The 16010-nt window shown below is 45.0% G+C and overlaps 1 protein-coding gene across 1 annotated transcript in view; it reads right to left on the reverse strand.

Moving 5' to 3' along the window:
• Positions 1-16010, reverse strand: part of SETD7 (SET domain containing 7, histone lysine methyltransferase) — a 95495-nt gene that overhangs the window by 14801 nt on the left and 64684 nt on the right. The window contains exon 5 of the mRNA XM_077476928.1: positions 14150-14231. Within this exon, the coding sequence (XP_077333054.1) occupies positions 14150-14231 (82 nt within the window). The remainder of the gene's footprint in view (positions 1-14149; positions 14232-16010) is intronic.

Raw genomic sequence — 16010 nt, forward strand, 5'->3', positions numbered from 1 at the left:
TCCCTTTGCAGGACTCAAGTGTGAAATTGAGCGTATGGTACCGCTTCAAAAGTGGCCCCCATGAGGCCCAGAACTCGCATGCAGAAGCGCAGCGACGACCACCTGCGGGTTCACCAATAACCTCACCGCAGCTTGAAGAGTCTGCAGCTTGTCTGAAGAGAGAAAAAGTCTCACTTCTGAGGAGTCCAACAGTAAGCCCAGGTACTCCAGGCGTTGAGTCGGCACTAACACAGACTTATTCAAGTTCAGCCCCCAACCAAACTCCCATAGAGTCTGCACGGTGATAGCTACATCCTCCATTAATTCTAAGGTGGAAGCTCCTCTCATAAGGAGGTTGTCTAGGTAACCCACGATTGCAATCCCACGTTGCCTTAACAGCACCAGAATTGGAGCCAACACTCTGGTAAAGACTCGGGGAGCTGACGCCAGGCCAAAAGGGAGAGCCAAACTGGTAGTGGTCTTCCCCGACTGCGAATCGCAGAAACCTCTGATGCCTGAGGCATAGGGGTACATGCAAGTACACGTCCTAGATATCCAAGGATGCCAGGAAGTCCCCCTGATGGAGTGCAGCGATCACGGAGCAAACTGATTCCATCCTGAACCTTTGAACTTTCACAAAGCTGTTGAGGGCCTTCAAGTCCAGGATTGGACGTAACCCTTCCTTTTTGGGGACTACAAACAGATTGGAGTAGAATCCCTGAAACCTTTCCAGCGTCGGTACAGGTACTATCACCCCATGCAGCAGCAGGTCCTGTACTGCCCTCAACAGGGCTTCCCGACGAGCCGGAAGTAGAGGTAGGTTGGAGGGAAAAAAATATCTGTTTGATGGACAAGAAAGAAACTCTTGTATCCTGATGAAACCAGTTTGCAGACCCATTGGTCGGACAGTAGGGAGGTCCACCGAGCTGCAAACTCCTGAAGGCGAACCCCCCACCCAAGAGTTGGGCGGGGGCAAACCTACATGCTGTAACATTTTTGCTCGCAGACTTGTTTGGCTTGCGAAACCAGGCACCTTGTCAGACTGGGAACGCTTACCTTTCGACCCGGGCAGTTTCTGAGCGGAAAAAGAGGGCCCTTGCCTACGGCGTGGCTCCTTTCCCTTCCTGGGCTGTTGCTCTTCCCACCGGTAACATTTTTAATGTCATCCAGTGAAACTCCAAATAGCCTTTCACCTTGGAAGGGCAAATCCGCTAGTGTTTTTTTTTTTTTTTTTTTATAGATGCCTGGTCCGCAGACCAGCATTTCAGCCAAATCAGGCACCGTAGCACCACTGCTGATACTGATGCTCTAGAGAGCAAGGGAACCATATGCAGGGCCGCATCAGACATAATTAAGGCCATGCACTAACTGATTTGCCAGTTCTACGCAGACCAGGGAAGACTGTTGCTTCTCCAATTCACGGTGCAACAACTTTGCCCATTCAGTATGCATCTGCGACACCAAGGCCGTGGCCAGCACAGGTCATAACACCGACCCCCATCACCGTAAACATGGACCAGATCACTGCTTCGTCCCTCCTGTTGGCAGAGTCCTTGAAGGCAGGAGTCCCTTCTACCAGAATAGTGGTTACTTTATTTAACCTGGATACCGGGGGGGGGGGGGGGGGGGGTTCAATGACTGGAGGAGACGCCCATTTTTTCAGGAGGCTCTCCTCAAAAGGGGTAATGCACCACCATTCTTCTTGGGACTGAAAAGGCCCATTGCGGGGCTTCCCTATTTCTTGTAGATTAACTTATCAATGTAAGTCAAATACGGAAACACCTTAGGCGTGTGGGCCAGTTTGCGGGACCCAAAAGGGGCCGCCACTTCAGCAGACATTCCTGCTGCATCCTGTATTTTCAGGGTATCCGCATCGCAGTGATAAGTGCTCCTACTAAAAAATGGACCCTAACAGCCAGCGCAGCCGCCCCAGAGGACCCCCGGCCAGGTACATACGCTGCACCTCATGCCTAGTCACAAAGCAGTCCCAGCAGGAGGAGGAGTGAATGAAGGACAGGGAGAGAGAAAAGTGAGAGTGAGGGGCCCCCTGGTCTACCTCCCAGGGAATTCCCAGCTGCTCTATCCTGTCGAGGCAGGGAGAGCCATACTTACCCCTCCTGTCGAGATTGCTGGATGCATTCCACCACAGACCCATTACCCGAGCAGTACGGGGTGGCTGTTGGCTTCGGCACACTGACACGGACAGCATTAGCCTGGTCATGTGTGCGCCCCAGAGCATATAGCTCATCAGTCTCCCCTGGAGCAGAAAGGGGCATGTCATGGCCAACCCAGCTCGTAGCTAGGGTCTGCTCACGCTCAATGGCCAGGCTGGGGAGTCTACAAGGATCTATATTATCCAGGCAGTGACCCAGCCCAGCTGTTTATTGTAGATCACAGGATCAAAATTGCAATAAAAATAAAAAATATTCCCCAGGACCAATGGTCCCCTCAGGGAGCCAGGTCCTTCTACACTAGGCAGAAAAAAATAAAAAACTGAGCTGCAGGAAGCAGGGTGAGGGGTTATAGCCAGAGGGACCGCCCCCTGGGCACTGCTATGCAGTCTTGCTGTTTTTACATGTTTTACATGTTCTGCCTAGTCCTCTCCTGAAGGTGGAGTGATAACCCTAAAGTCAAGAATTAAAGGAGCTGTGTCTGTCAATGAAGGAAAGAGAAAATGTAATTGTAATGCTATATCAAACTAATGGTTTTCTTATATTAGTATCATGTGTACCTTAAGTCTTGTAATCAGTCAGCCTATTTAAATAGAGAAGCAGCGGTCACTCTGCTGTTTGGTATCATTGTTTGAACCACATTGAACATGGACCAGAGCAAGCAAAAGGATAGAGTTGTCTGAGGAGTTGAGAAAGAAAATTGATGATCAGCATGTCAAACGTGAGGGCTATAGACCATCTTCAAGAAGCTTGATGTTCTTGTGACTGCATTTGTAAAATATTAAGAAGTTTAAGGTTTGTGGGAATGTAGCCAACCACCCTGGTTGTGGCTGAATGAGGAAAAAATAAAAAAATAGAAAATAGAAAAAAAAATAAAAAATTAATAAAAAACACAACGAACCCAGATGGAAGGATAGTACAAACTATAGGCATAAAGCCAAGGAAAACATCCAAAGAGATTTAAGCTGAATCTCAAGGTCCAATTAACCACTTCAATACAGGGTACTTTCCCCCCTTCCTGCCCAGGGCAATTTTCAGCTTTCAGCGCTGGGTCACATTTTAAATGACAATTATGCGGTCATGCAACACTTTACCCAAACAAATTTTTTTATAATTTTGTTTCCACAAATAGAGCTTTCTTTTGGTGGTAGTATTTGATCACCACTGGGTTTTTTTGCCCAAAACACAAAAAAATAAAAAAAAAGTTTTTGTTTTGGTTATAAAATTGACACACCACACCAAAGGTCGCCGCACTTATGCTGCTGGACGACATGATTACGTAACCACTCTGTGCATGTCATTCTGTTATATGGCGGGCAAGAAGTGGTTAATACACGTCTTAATTGCACCATCTTAAGCTTGTGACAATGGGATCAAAGTAAGAAGACACAAAAGGACTCCACCGTTGAAAGAAAAAAAAAAAAAAAAAGAAGGCCAAAATGAATTTGCTATGACGCCTTTCACACTGGGGCACTTTGCGGGCGCTACAGCGCTAAAAATAGCGCCTGCAAAGCACCCTGAAAGAGCCGCTCCTCACACTCCAATGTGAAAGCCCCAAGGGCTTTCACACTGGAGCAGCGCGCTGGCAGGACGCTAAAAAGTCCTGCTAGCAGCATCTTTGGAGCCATGAAGGAGCGGTGTGTATACCACTCCTGCTCATTGAAATGAATGGAGCAGCGTGGCTATACCACCGGCAAAGCGCTACAGCAGCGCTTTGCAGTGGATATATTTAACCCTCTCTTGGCCGCTACCAGGGGGGGGTAAAAGCACCCCACTAGTGGCTGAATAGTGCCGCCAATTTGACGGCTTTATCGCCGACACACTCACCACCCCAGTGTGAAAGGAGCCTTAAATACATACTGAGAAGCCACAATTCACCAAAATCTGGTAGCCAATCAGCTTCTAATTTCAGCTTGGTCAATTAACCACTTGCCACCCGCCCTATAGCAGAAACACGGCGGCAAAGTGGTTCCAAACTCATATGACGTCCTCAGGATTTTGAACCGCTGTGCGCCCCCGGGGGCGCGCATCGCGGCGATCGTTGTTGCGGGGTGTCAGTCTGACACCCTGCAACTACGATCTTGGTAAAGAGTCTCCGGAGACTACCACGTGATCAGCCGTGTCCAATCACGGCTGATCACAGTGTAAATAGGAAGAGCCGGTGATCGGCTTTTCCTCACTCGTGTCTGTCAGACGCGAGTAGAGGAGGAGGAGAGCCGATCAGCTGCTCCTCTGACGGGGGATGGGGGGGGGGGGTCTGTGCTGATCGATTATCAGAGCAGCCCCCCCGAGGATGCCCACACTGGACCACCAGGGATGCCCAGCACAAGGTATGCCACCCTAGACCACAAGGGATTCCAGTCAGTGCCCACAAAGGATGCCAATCAGTGCCCACAATGGGCATCACTGGCATGCATTATTGTTTGGTACCGATTGGCATCCATCAGTACAGTATAATACAATGCCGCCTATCAGTGCCCATCCGTGCCGCCTATCCATGCCAGCTATCAGTGCCAATTTGTGCCACCTATCAGTGCCCATCCATGTTGCCCATCAATGCCACCTCATCAGTGCCACCCCTTCATGCCCGTCAGCGTAGTCCCATCAGTGAAGGAGAAAAAACTTATTTACAAAGTTTTGAAACAAACAAAAAACAAAACTTTTTTTCAAAATTTTCTGTCTTATTTTTAATTTGTTTAGCAAAAAATAAAAACCGTAGGAGGTGATCAAATACCACCAAAAGAAAGCTCTATTTGTGGGGAAAAAAATGATAAAAATTTAATTTGGGTACAGTGTAGCATGACCGCGCAATTGTCATTCAAATTGCGACAGCGCTGAAAGCTCAAAATTGGTCTGGGCAGGAAGGTGTTTAACCACTTGAGATCCGCACTATAGTCAATTGACGGCTACAGCGCGGATCTCCTTTTCCGGGACTACGTCTATTGACGTAGTCCCGTGTACGAGCAGCCTGCGTGCCCCCTGAGGGGCGCGCGCGGCGCGCTCTGTGATCGGCGAGTCCATGAGACTCGCCTGATCACCGATCCGTGCAAGCGGTCGATCCCGACCCCTTATCATGTGATCAGCTGTCAGCCAATGACAGCTGATCATGTGATATAACGGAGCCGGTAATCGGCTATTATTCCTCCTCGCGCTGACAGCGCGAGGAGAAAAAAAAAAGCCGACCACCGGCGGCCGTGATCGGGACATCAGTCCCGATCACGGCCAGCCCTGCTAGCGACCACCTGCCCCCTGCCAGTGCCCACCTGCCCCCTGCAGTGCCCCACTTATTAAAAGTAAGTGCCCCCCGTCAGTGCCACCCAGCAGTGCCCACAGTGCCACCCAGCACTGCCCACAGTGCCACCCAGCAGTGCCCACAATCTGCCTCAAAGGTGCTGCACCCCAGTGCCGCCCATCAGTGCCCAGCAGTGCCGCCCATCAGTGCCCAGCAGTGCCACCTATCAGAGCCACCTATCAGTGCCCATCAGTCCCATCTATCAGTGGTACCTATCAGTGCCAATCCGTGCCACCCATCCGTGCCATCTTATCTGTGCCCATCTTTCGCCGCCTTATCTGTGCCCATCGGTGCCGCCTTAACTATGCCTATCAGTGCCCACCAGTGCAGCCCATCAGTGCAGCCCATCAGTGCCCACCAATGCAGCCCATCAGTGCCCACCAATGCAGCCCATCAGTGCCGCCTAATCAGCGCACTTCAATGAAGGAGAAAAATTACCCGTTTGCAAAATGTTATAACAAACTATTAAAACGTGATTTTTTTTTTGCATCTTTTTTGGTTTGTTTAGCAAAAAATAAAACTCCGAGCTGTAATTAAATACCACCAAAAGAAAGCTCTATTTGTGGGAAAAAAAATGATAAAAATTTAATTTGGGTACAGTGTTGTATGCCCGCGCAATTGTCATTCAAAGTGCATCAGCGCTGAAAGCTGAAAATTGGTCTGGGACTGAGGGGGGTTTAAGTGCCCAGTAAGCAAGTGGTTAAGTGTCCTGTATTGAAGTGGTTAAGGCTTGACAAAAAAAAACCTGGAAGCCGATTGGTTTCTATGCACAGCTGCACCAGATTTTACACTCTCCAATTTAGGTAAATCAACCCCATGGGAGGTCCAGCTGGAGCCATTTGGCAATTAAAAAAATAAATGAAAAATTGAGGGCCTTCATACAGGGTGTCACTAGCATTGTTATTCCTATACATTTGCAGTGACTATGGGATCTCAGCCTGGTTCGGCTTTTTAGAGACCACCCTTTCAACCCATTAGGGATATTCCGCGGGTCTATCCTTTCTCACAAGGCTGCCTTTCTCATCACTATCACTTATGCTGCACCTGTCTAATTTGGCAACCTTAGCCTGTAAAGAACCCTTTCTTGTGTTACAACAGGAACAAGGGCTTATCCTAAGATGGCTTTCACACCAAGCCGCACCGGGTTTTGGCAGTAAAGCGGTGCTATTTTTAGTGCTGCTTTACCGTCATTTTAGCTGCGCTATTCAGCTGCTAGTGGGGCGGTTTTAAGCCCCCGCTAGAGGCCAAAAGGGGACTAAATCCGCCCGCAAAATGTCGTTTTGCCGGTTGTATCGCACGCTGCTTGAAATCAATGGGGAGCAGCGGTGAGTTCACTGCTCCAAAAAAGCTGCTGGCAGGACTTTTTGTTCCTTGCCAGCACACCGCTCCAGTGTCCGTTCGTGTGTGGCTAAGTCCGTTTGTTTGGAAGTCTGTCGGAACTCCGCTGAAAAGTACGTCGGGAAGACCACCAGACCTAGTCTGCCAGAAAGTCTGGGTCGTGTGTACGCGGTATTAGGGGGGCTGCATGCATGGAATGCAAAGTTTATGCTCAGTCTTGTAAATGAGTTTGTCTGAATGCAAGGACAAATTTGTCTTTAGTCACCAGGGACATGAACTTCTGTTTTACCATAATTTATAGATGACCTGCTGTTCATCTGGGATTTCTCAGAAGACAGTTTACGGTCATTTATGGTGGAATTAAATAATATTAATTTGTAATACCAATGGAGTAGGGTAGAGAATATTTTTTTGGGGATATGATGATTTTATCCAGGCTAATGCCTTGTACATTAAAGTTTTCTATAAGCCCACAGAAAGGAATAGCTAGCTTTCTATAAAACAGTGGCCACCATTCAGTATGGTTAAGGAATATCCAGAAGACAAATGAGGGTCAGGACCAGGATTATTTGAACAATCCTAGGCATTAAAAAGATATATACATAAAGGGATGTTCCTCTAATGTTCTTGAGAAGACCATATTGGATGCGTTTTCCACTCCCAGAGAAGTATGCCTATGTGATAAGGGTTCTATAGCTTATATCATAGGTTTATCCTCCATTCGTGAGTAGAGATATTACTTGCCATTCCATCCAGCTATTCCATTGATAAATTCAGAATGACAAAACGTGTCGGAGCGTGGCTGCAGGTCAACCAGATGTGACGTCAGCGCTTGAGAGTTTGTATTGTATTATACTCTGAGCCTTTTTTTTTTTTCTCTATACATGCTGCCTGGAGGCATCTTATGTGGAGGAAAGGTGGAGTACAAGAACGCAGGAGCTTTGAGAGGTCTGGATCTTTTTTTACTTCCATGAGCAGTGTGCCGATCTATAATTAGGAGAGCCATTTTCTTGGCAAGTTCCAATCTGTTGGGAGAGGTGGAGCACTAACTAGAGCACATAGGGGGTTATTTACGAAAGGCAAATCCACTTTGCACTGCAAGTGCAGTCGCCCTAAATCTAAGGGGTAGATCTGAAATGAGCTCTGCGTCAGGAACCATGAAACAGACAGAGACGGAAGTACAATCAAATCACACTTGTTTATTAATAAAAATAAAAAAGGTACCGTATATACTCGAGTATAAGCCGAGATTTTCAGCCTCTTTTTTGAGGCTGAAAGTGCCCCCTCGGCTTATACTCGAGTCACCGCTGTCTGACTGCTCGATCAGCGTATCGAGCAGACAGACGGCGGACATTAAAATTCAAAAGCCGCGCCTCCTTCTCCGCCTCCGCCTGTGATAGGTGGAACACTGAATTTCCCAGCAGTCAGTGTTCCGCCTATCACGGACATCCGCTTATTCTCATACTACGGACGAGTATGAGAGGATGTCCGTGATAGGCGGAACACAGGCTGCTGGGAAATTGAGTGTTCCGCCTATCACAGGCGGAGGCGCGGCTTTTGAATTGTAGAATGGCCGCCGAGAAGAGCGGCGATCCTGGAGCGGCGATCCATCGGCACGACACGGGACGGAGGAGGCACGGGACGGAGGAGGCACGGGACGGAGGAGGCTCGGGACGACGGCGGCTCGGGACGGAGGCTCGGGACACAGGTAGGCTGGACACACACACAAGGCTGCACGGACACACACACAGGGATGGATGGATGGATGGACACACACAGGGATGGATGGATGGATGGATACACACACACACACACACACAGGGATGGATGGATGGATGGATGGATGGATGGATACACACACACACACACACACACACACACACACAGGGATGGATGGATGGATGGATACACACACAGGGATGGATGGACGGACACACACACAGGGATGGACGGACACACAGGGATGGACAGCCATGTCTCACCCTCGGCTTATACACGAGTCAATAAGTTTTCCAGTTTTTTGGGGGTAAATTGGGGGCCTCGGCTTATATTCGGGTCGGCCTATACTCGAGTATATACGGTAAATAGAAAAAAGCGTAGTGAAGCATAGCCAGAGTCCAGTAGCCAGAACGGGTAGTCAGCCAGTCCAAAGTTCATAAACCAGATCGGGTAATCAGTCAGTCCAGACGTCAGGGATCCAAGGAGAGCAACTGCAAGCAGGAAAGAAGCCAGGAGGGATGTCAGCAAGCCAGTCTTGAAACAAACAGCAGGAGATGGTTCCTAGTGATGTGACCAACGCAAAGGCAAATGAAAGAGAGAGCAGGAAGGCTTTAAATTGGCAGGTCAGACGAGCATCATCGGGAACAGCTGGTAACTGGAAAGAGAAGAGAGCTGGCAATTAGCCAACAGCTGAGCGGCCAGCCCAGAGGAGGAAGGGCTAAACCAGCCCTGACACTCTGCTGATTTTATCATTCAATCACGTGCAAGCTAAAATGCTGTTTTTTATTTTCCTTGCATGTCCACCTTGGATCTACAGTGACTTTACTTTCAAGTGCACTTGCAGTGCAAAGTGGATTTTCCTTTAGTATATAACCCCCATAGTGTCACACACAAAGATTTGTAATTTTTTTTTTTTTTTTTACTTTATTGGACTTGAGGACTATTTTGACTTTGTGGCAATATTCACTTGAGCACTTGGGGTTATTGTTTAGCTGTGGTTATATTCAATTGTTAATTAGATTTTTGACATTTATATTCACAGCACTACAAATTTTTCTGAAAACAAGGTCAAGATTGTTTTGAGCCCATAGCCTCTTTTCTTCCCAATTTTTTTTTTTTTTTTGACCTTTCAACTTAACCAGGACATTGTTCTGCCATCTCTCAGTCTGCCTAAACATCCTAAGGACGTTTATCTCCATTGCCTGGATATGCATGTGCTGTTCGAGTTTCCCAACTCCTTTACAACAGCCCAAATCTGTCGTTTTCGAAGGGCCTCATAGGGGACAGCTGTCCTCTTGTTCCACTATTGCTAAGTGTAGTCGACAGCGCCTCATTCAATCTTAGCACCTCATTTTCAACATCAGGCACCCGTTTCTCAGATTTTTGCAAGCCTTTCCCCTGGTCTTCTATTCACACATTTAGGGCCCCTGATCGACAATTTTTTTTCCCCAAGATTCCCATTCGACAGATGTTATTTGTTAGATCGACTTCTATGGAGTGGGAATGGCCATAGATAGATTGAAATTCGTCTGGTCTCTGCTAAACTGGAGCCATTTCAATCCATCTAGAGCCATCTTAAGTTTTACCAGGTGGATGTTCAGGCCTCCGCTGATGCTAGCTTTGATTTTATAGTTACTCAAGCGACTCTGTAGGCTCTGTTGAGCCATCTGTTAACCTTTTGATTTTGGCCCATTTTGCGCCTTTGTTTGCTCTATTGCCCCCCCTCAGTTGAACTGCGTTTGTACCCAAGTATCGTAATGTATGAGGAGGAAAAACTGTTGCTGTAACTACTTAAAGTAGAGCCCTTGCCAGAAACAAAATAAACTTAAAGTGGATGTAAACCTGATTAATGAAAATTAAGCTGAGCACATATACAGTAAATCATGATTAGAATTAAATTGCGGTTCAAGTACATATTTTTATAAAGGTTTTCATTTTCCTGAGTGCTTCCATCTTGATTGTGGGCATGTGAAGCCCACCAGGACCCTGTTCTGGGATAAGGTGCTGCTGGTTACCCAGCACGCACCTCCCAATCTCACTCATGTGCATTATACACTGAGTGTAGCAGGCAGTGTGTCTGGTTACCATCAAAACGGGCGGCAACAAAAGGACCCATCACATTGTTATGGCAACAAAGATAATAAATCAATCTGCAGCAAAACCTGGAAGCCTTAGCCTAGCGTGCAGATGAAGCTGTGGCAATGGCCAATGATGTACATCGCTGTGGATTGGAAGAGGCAGATTACAAGGCACACCCTAGCAAAAAGCCAGATACGGTGTGTAAAAAAAAAAAAAAAAAAAACCAAAAAGTTTTTGCCAAATGTTATCCTAGCAGAAAGGTAAGGATTCATATAAAGATCAAATTATGGGTGGAACTCAGTTTTAAAAACTGAATGTGTACGCAAGTTGGAACACACAACTTCAGCCAAAAAAATTATTTACTTTTTTTTGGATAGCATAAGGAAGGGTCAACACCCCTGTAATGTTTGTTTTGCGGTCTGTGCCCCTGTTCACTTTCTGTCCCCATGACAATTGGATCTTGAACATTTTTGGGCTGTCATGGAAACAAGGATTGGTGATAAAGCTTCCACTGAGACACCTTTCTCCCCCCCCCCCGCCCCCGCCCCCATGATAACTCTTACAGGAGTGAATTTCCTCTCACTTCATGTTTCTCCCTCCGTTCATAAATTGAATGTTTGTAACTCGGGGACTGCCTGTATCAGGTGAAATTTAAGTACTCACACAGTTTGCATTTAAAAAATAAATTTAATCATGTGTTAATGATTACAGAGCTGCATTTATATGTGTCCCTTGTATATGACTGCCGTTAGAGCTGCACGATTAATCGTTATTGCGTTTTTCCCCGTTGCGATCTTGACTAAAGTGTTTTAGGATTCTTGCTATGCAAAGAATTCTCTCTGCTCTTCTGAAGCCACAGCCCTCAAAAGAAAGGAAGGAAAAAACTGGGCAGTCTGCCAAGATTTACAACATTCTTTATCAGTTGAACTTAAGTAGAAACATTGTAACAATTTGTCAAGTGAAAAAAGTTTAACCACTTAAACACTAAACTCTTTTCTGACATTTGTTGGTTTCAAGTTAAATTCATTTTTTTTTTGGCTAGAAAATTACTCAAATCCCCAAACATTATATTTATTTTTTTAGTAGACACCCTAGAGCAGGGATATGCAATTAGTGGACCTCCAGCTGTTACAGAACTACAATTCCCATGAGGCATAGCAAGACTGACAGCCACAAGCATAACAACCAGAAACAGAGGCATGATGGGACTTGTAGTTTTGCAACAGCTGGAGGTCCGCTAATTGCATATCCCTGCCCTAGAGAATAAAATAGTTTGTCCCAAGCCTTGTCATAGTCACTTGGCTCCACAGCTCGGCCTGCGTGCAAATGTGGAGAAAATATTAAAGACATACAAAAAAAAAAAAAAAAAAAGGACCAAGTACTGTCATGTCTGTGAAGATCTCATTTATCCAGGTTATGGTATATCTAGAAGTATTTAGTCACATTCAACTGGACTTATTCTGTAATTTGAAAACATTATATCGCTTATTCAATAAACTTTATCAGTTACAATGAGTTTTAGGAAAAATACCCCAGCTTTTATATCCATACATCATACACCAATACCCCGATTCAATCGCTATAGAAAAGTAGAGGTGGTTTCTCCAAGATCATGATGAGAGGTGCAAGAATTGTGGAACCTCCCTTTTATAGTCAAGAAATCACATCATTGCTGTCAAGAAGGCTTCATAGCTGTTAATGCTTTCATTTACATGGCTGAAAGTGTGAATAGATGTCAAACATCAATGTTGAACTGAAACAACCATTATTGTACAAGGGTGAGGGGTCTTCAACATCATGGGGTAGATTTACTAAAACTGATGCAATCAGAATCTGGTGCAGCTGTACATGGTAGCCAATTCTCTTTTTACATGGTAGCCAATTCACTTTTAACTTCAGCTTAATCAATTAAAGTGGTTGCAAACACCCTTCCTGACCTATACACCTATTGGAATTTTGTGTCGGGGAGGGTGCTTAGAGATGGATAAGCAGAGAGCTTGTCTATTCACAATACAGCTCTGAAAGTTTCTTCGTTCCTCTGTACCTTTCCTCCAATCATCTCACACATGGGGTATGCCTAGACTACCCTCCCACTGCTGAATGAGGAAAACAAAATTTGCAACAGTATGCACTTTTAAACAGTGTAGAAAGCTGAAGACAGCAGATATGCAAGTAAGGGTCGGTTCACACTGAGGCCACACGACTTGCAGCGCGACTGTCTCAGGCGACCTGCATCTGACTTCAGCGGCAGCTTGCAAAATGACTTCTGTATAGAAATCAATGCAAGTCGCCTGAAGTCTCCCCAAAAGTAGTACAGGAACCTTTTTCTAAGTTGGAGCGACTTGTGTCGCTCCTACTAGAACGGTTCCATTGTACAGAATGGAGCATGACTTTTCAGGCAGCTAAGTCGTCTGACAAGTTGCCCCAGTGTGAACAGAGTCTAAGCCCCTGTACACACGGTCAGACATTCCGACTGAAAATGTCCGATCGGACCGTGTTGTCGGATAATCCGACCGTGCGTGGCCTCCATCTGACTTTTTCTGTCGGAATGTCCGACCAACAAATTTTGGGAGCTGGATATAACATTTTCTGACAACATGATCCGGTCGGACTTTGTCCGATCGCTTGTAGAGAATTCCGATCGGACAAAGTACCACGCATGCTCAGATCAAATTACGAGACCAAAGCTATTGGCTATTAGCCTGAACGTAGTCCTGTCGTAACGAATGAACGTCATTACGTTCCGAACGATCGGATTTTCCGTCAACTTTGTCCGACCGTGTGTATGCACCACCAGTGTCGGAAAAAATCCGACAGATTTTGTTGTCGGAATGTCCGACTCTGTGTACAAGGGATAAAACTTATCTAGGGGGAGGATTTGTTTCATCTCCATGTATCATCTGAGGCTGTTCACTTCACTGGGTATATGTGAGGGTTTACATCCATTTTAAGCCTCGACAATAAAACCTGGGAGCCAACTGGCTTCTTTGCAGAGCTGAACCACATTTTGCACCATGCAGTTTTTGTAAATAACCCCCCCATGTGTCTTCCACACAGAATGCAAATTTAAAACATCTCTAACCCCATGCTGTGGCAATAGTTCACACCTTCAATGTAAGTAAGCAGTAAATTGAGAGTTTCAGATGTCCACACCCTTCACCAAATTCAACCTTTAACTTGGATGAAGAAGAGGGAACACCTGAAACGGTCTTAAAAACTTGTATGTCCCTACGTACTGCTTACGGTTGGAAAAAAAATCCAATGCAGTTTTGGCATTAAAGGAGTGCAGTGCGCTTTGGTAATATATGTATACAGTAGAAAAAAAAGTTAATATACGAGAATATCTTTTTATGAAATAAAACCAAAGTTTTAAAACCCTTAACGCATTTGCATTATACACCATATTGGAGGGGCGTTTTGTAGTTAAACACATTGGACAGATCGGTTACTAATGAATTAGAAGTAAATGTCTGACTATTCAATTGATCTCTAGAAGAGCTGGCCATTCTTCTATATGTGAGGATTTTTACTAAACTACACCTTTTACATTAACAGGCATTCAAAAACTCACCTTTCATATTCATAGAGGTCAGGAAGCAATGGACTTGTGGAAATACAGGATGAAGTTGATTTATCAAAAGAATAAACTTTACCTTGAAGATGGAAAAAAAAAACTGTGAGAATGATAAACTGAATGATAAATTGAGCTGATAATCTGAATTCTGCAACAAAACAGGCGTATGGGTATTTGGTCCTACAGTCCGTGTGTTCAGAACTAACAGTGCTGGTGGTGTGGAAAGAGGTCTGGTCTGCACAGGTTACCTCTGTTCTTTCAACAGACTGCCTATAAAGGAAGGTTTTTTAGCTTAGAAACTGATGGATATGAGTTACAAGTTAGACTTTTTCCTAAACATGTCCATCACAAAGCCAGTAATAACATGAGATCAGGTCCTCATCCAGCTTGCTGGCACTGCAGAGATACTGAAGCAAAGAAATGCATTATTTTATTCTCAAAACATTTTCCCCAAATGCTCTAATGGGGGTATGTTTGTCGCAAACTCTGTTTTTTTTTTTTTATATCTCAACAAAATGGCGGCCTTCTGCACTGAGACACTGACTCCCTGTTGTATAATTGTGAATAAAATACAAAAAAAATAAAACCTGATCCAAAACAATTGTGGTATTGCAGAACACCAAAATGTAAATTATGTAGAGAGGACGTGTCAGAAATTATTATATATCATATGCCCCTTGGATGCTTCAGTTAGCTTTGATATTGGGATTTGACTGTGCATCACCACTCTGTAGTGTGGTTTGCATGTCAAGGAACACTGACTGTTTAGTCCTTGGCATCAGAGTGTACATGGGAAACATATACACCACACAATAAAATAAATATATATCTGAACATAATTGCATATGTATCCCAAAATTAAAAAAAATGTTCAAATGCCCCCCCAAACCTGTATTGGTCGGATCAGCATGTGAATAGACTGGTACAGGGGACCGGCTTGTCGGGCTCTAGTAGACTTTAACAAAATGGTGGCTGTCTGAACACAGACACCACCTCCCCATTGCATTAATGTGAATAAAATTAGCAAATGGCTCCAGCCATTATTCTCCAACTGTAGCGAACTCCTCAAAATGAATTTCACTTTTTTTAGGATTAGGCCCCAAAAAGGGTGAAACGTGCCTGAGCACAATCTGTGTGCTACTTATGCTTTACTAACTGGCTGTTTTTTCTCCCTGCAAAACAGCCAGATCGCGGTCCCCTGTACACAGAATTCCGTGTTTTGTAAACTTTTGTTTAAGGGAAAGCTTTTGTTTACACACGTGATCAGCTGTCATTGGCTGACAGCTGATCACGTGGTAAGGGGCTAGGAATCGGCCCCTTACTTGGATCGGTGATAGCCCAAGTCTCTATGACCACAGTGCGGGGAGCATGCAAAAGGGGAGGATGTCCTAAGATCGCCTCCCGGAAATTCAGGTCCGTGCTGTGGCCATCATTCGGCTAGAGTGCGGACCTCAATTGGTTAATGTTCACCCCATCACAGGGGACATTGTAAGGGCTTACAGCCAACTTTAAATGGTGAAGATTGCTGAAGCCTGCTAGCCGCTTGTGTAAAGTGACACGCAGCACTACCTCCAAGATCTGTTTAACATTCCCAAAATGAAAATTGGTGGTACTTTAAAAGCTTCAACAATTCCAGATGAAAATCTGCTCCCTTTCTTCCTGTACCTAAATAAAACTCTAATATATTTCAATATTATATAATATATTATATTTCAATATTATATAATATATTATATTTCAATATTATATAATATATTATATTTCAATAATATATATATATATATATATATATATATATATAAAATTTGTTTGGCTGCCATTATTCAACGGCATCAACAATAAAAGGTTTTCCTCTGCA

The sequence above is a fragment of the Lithobates pipiens genome, unplaced genomic scaffold (assembly GCF_037356315.1).
Source record: "Lithobates pipiens isolate NorthernLeopardFrog02 unplaced genomic scaffold, aLitPip1_a1.2 Scaffold_13, whole genome shotgun sequence".
Lineage (NCBI taxonomy): Eukaryota > Metazoa > Chordata > Amphibia > Anura > Ranidae > Lithobates > Lithobates pipiens.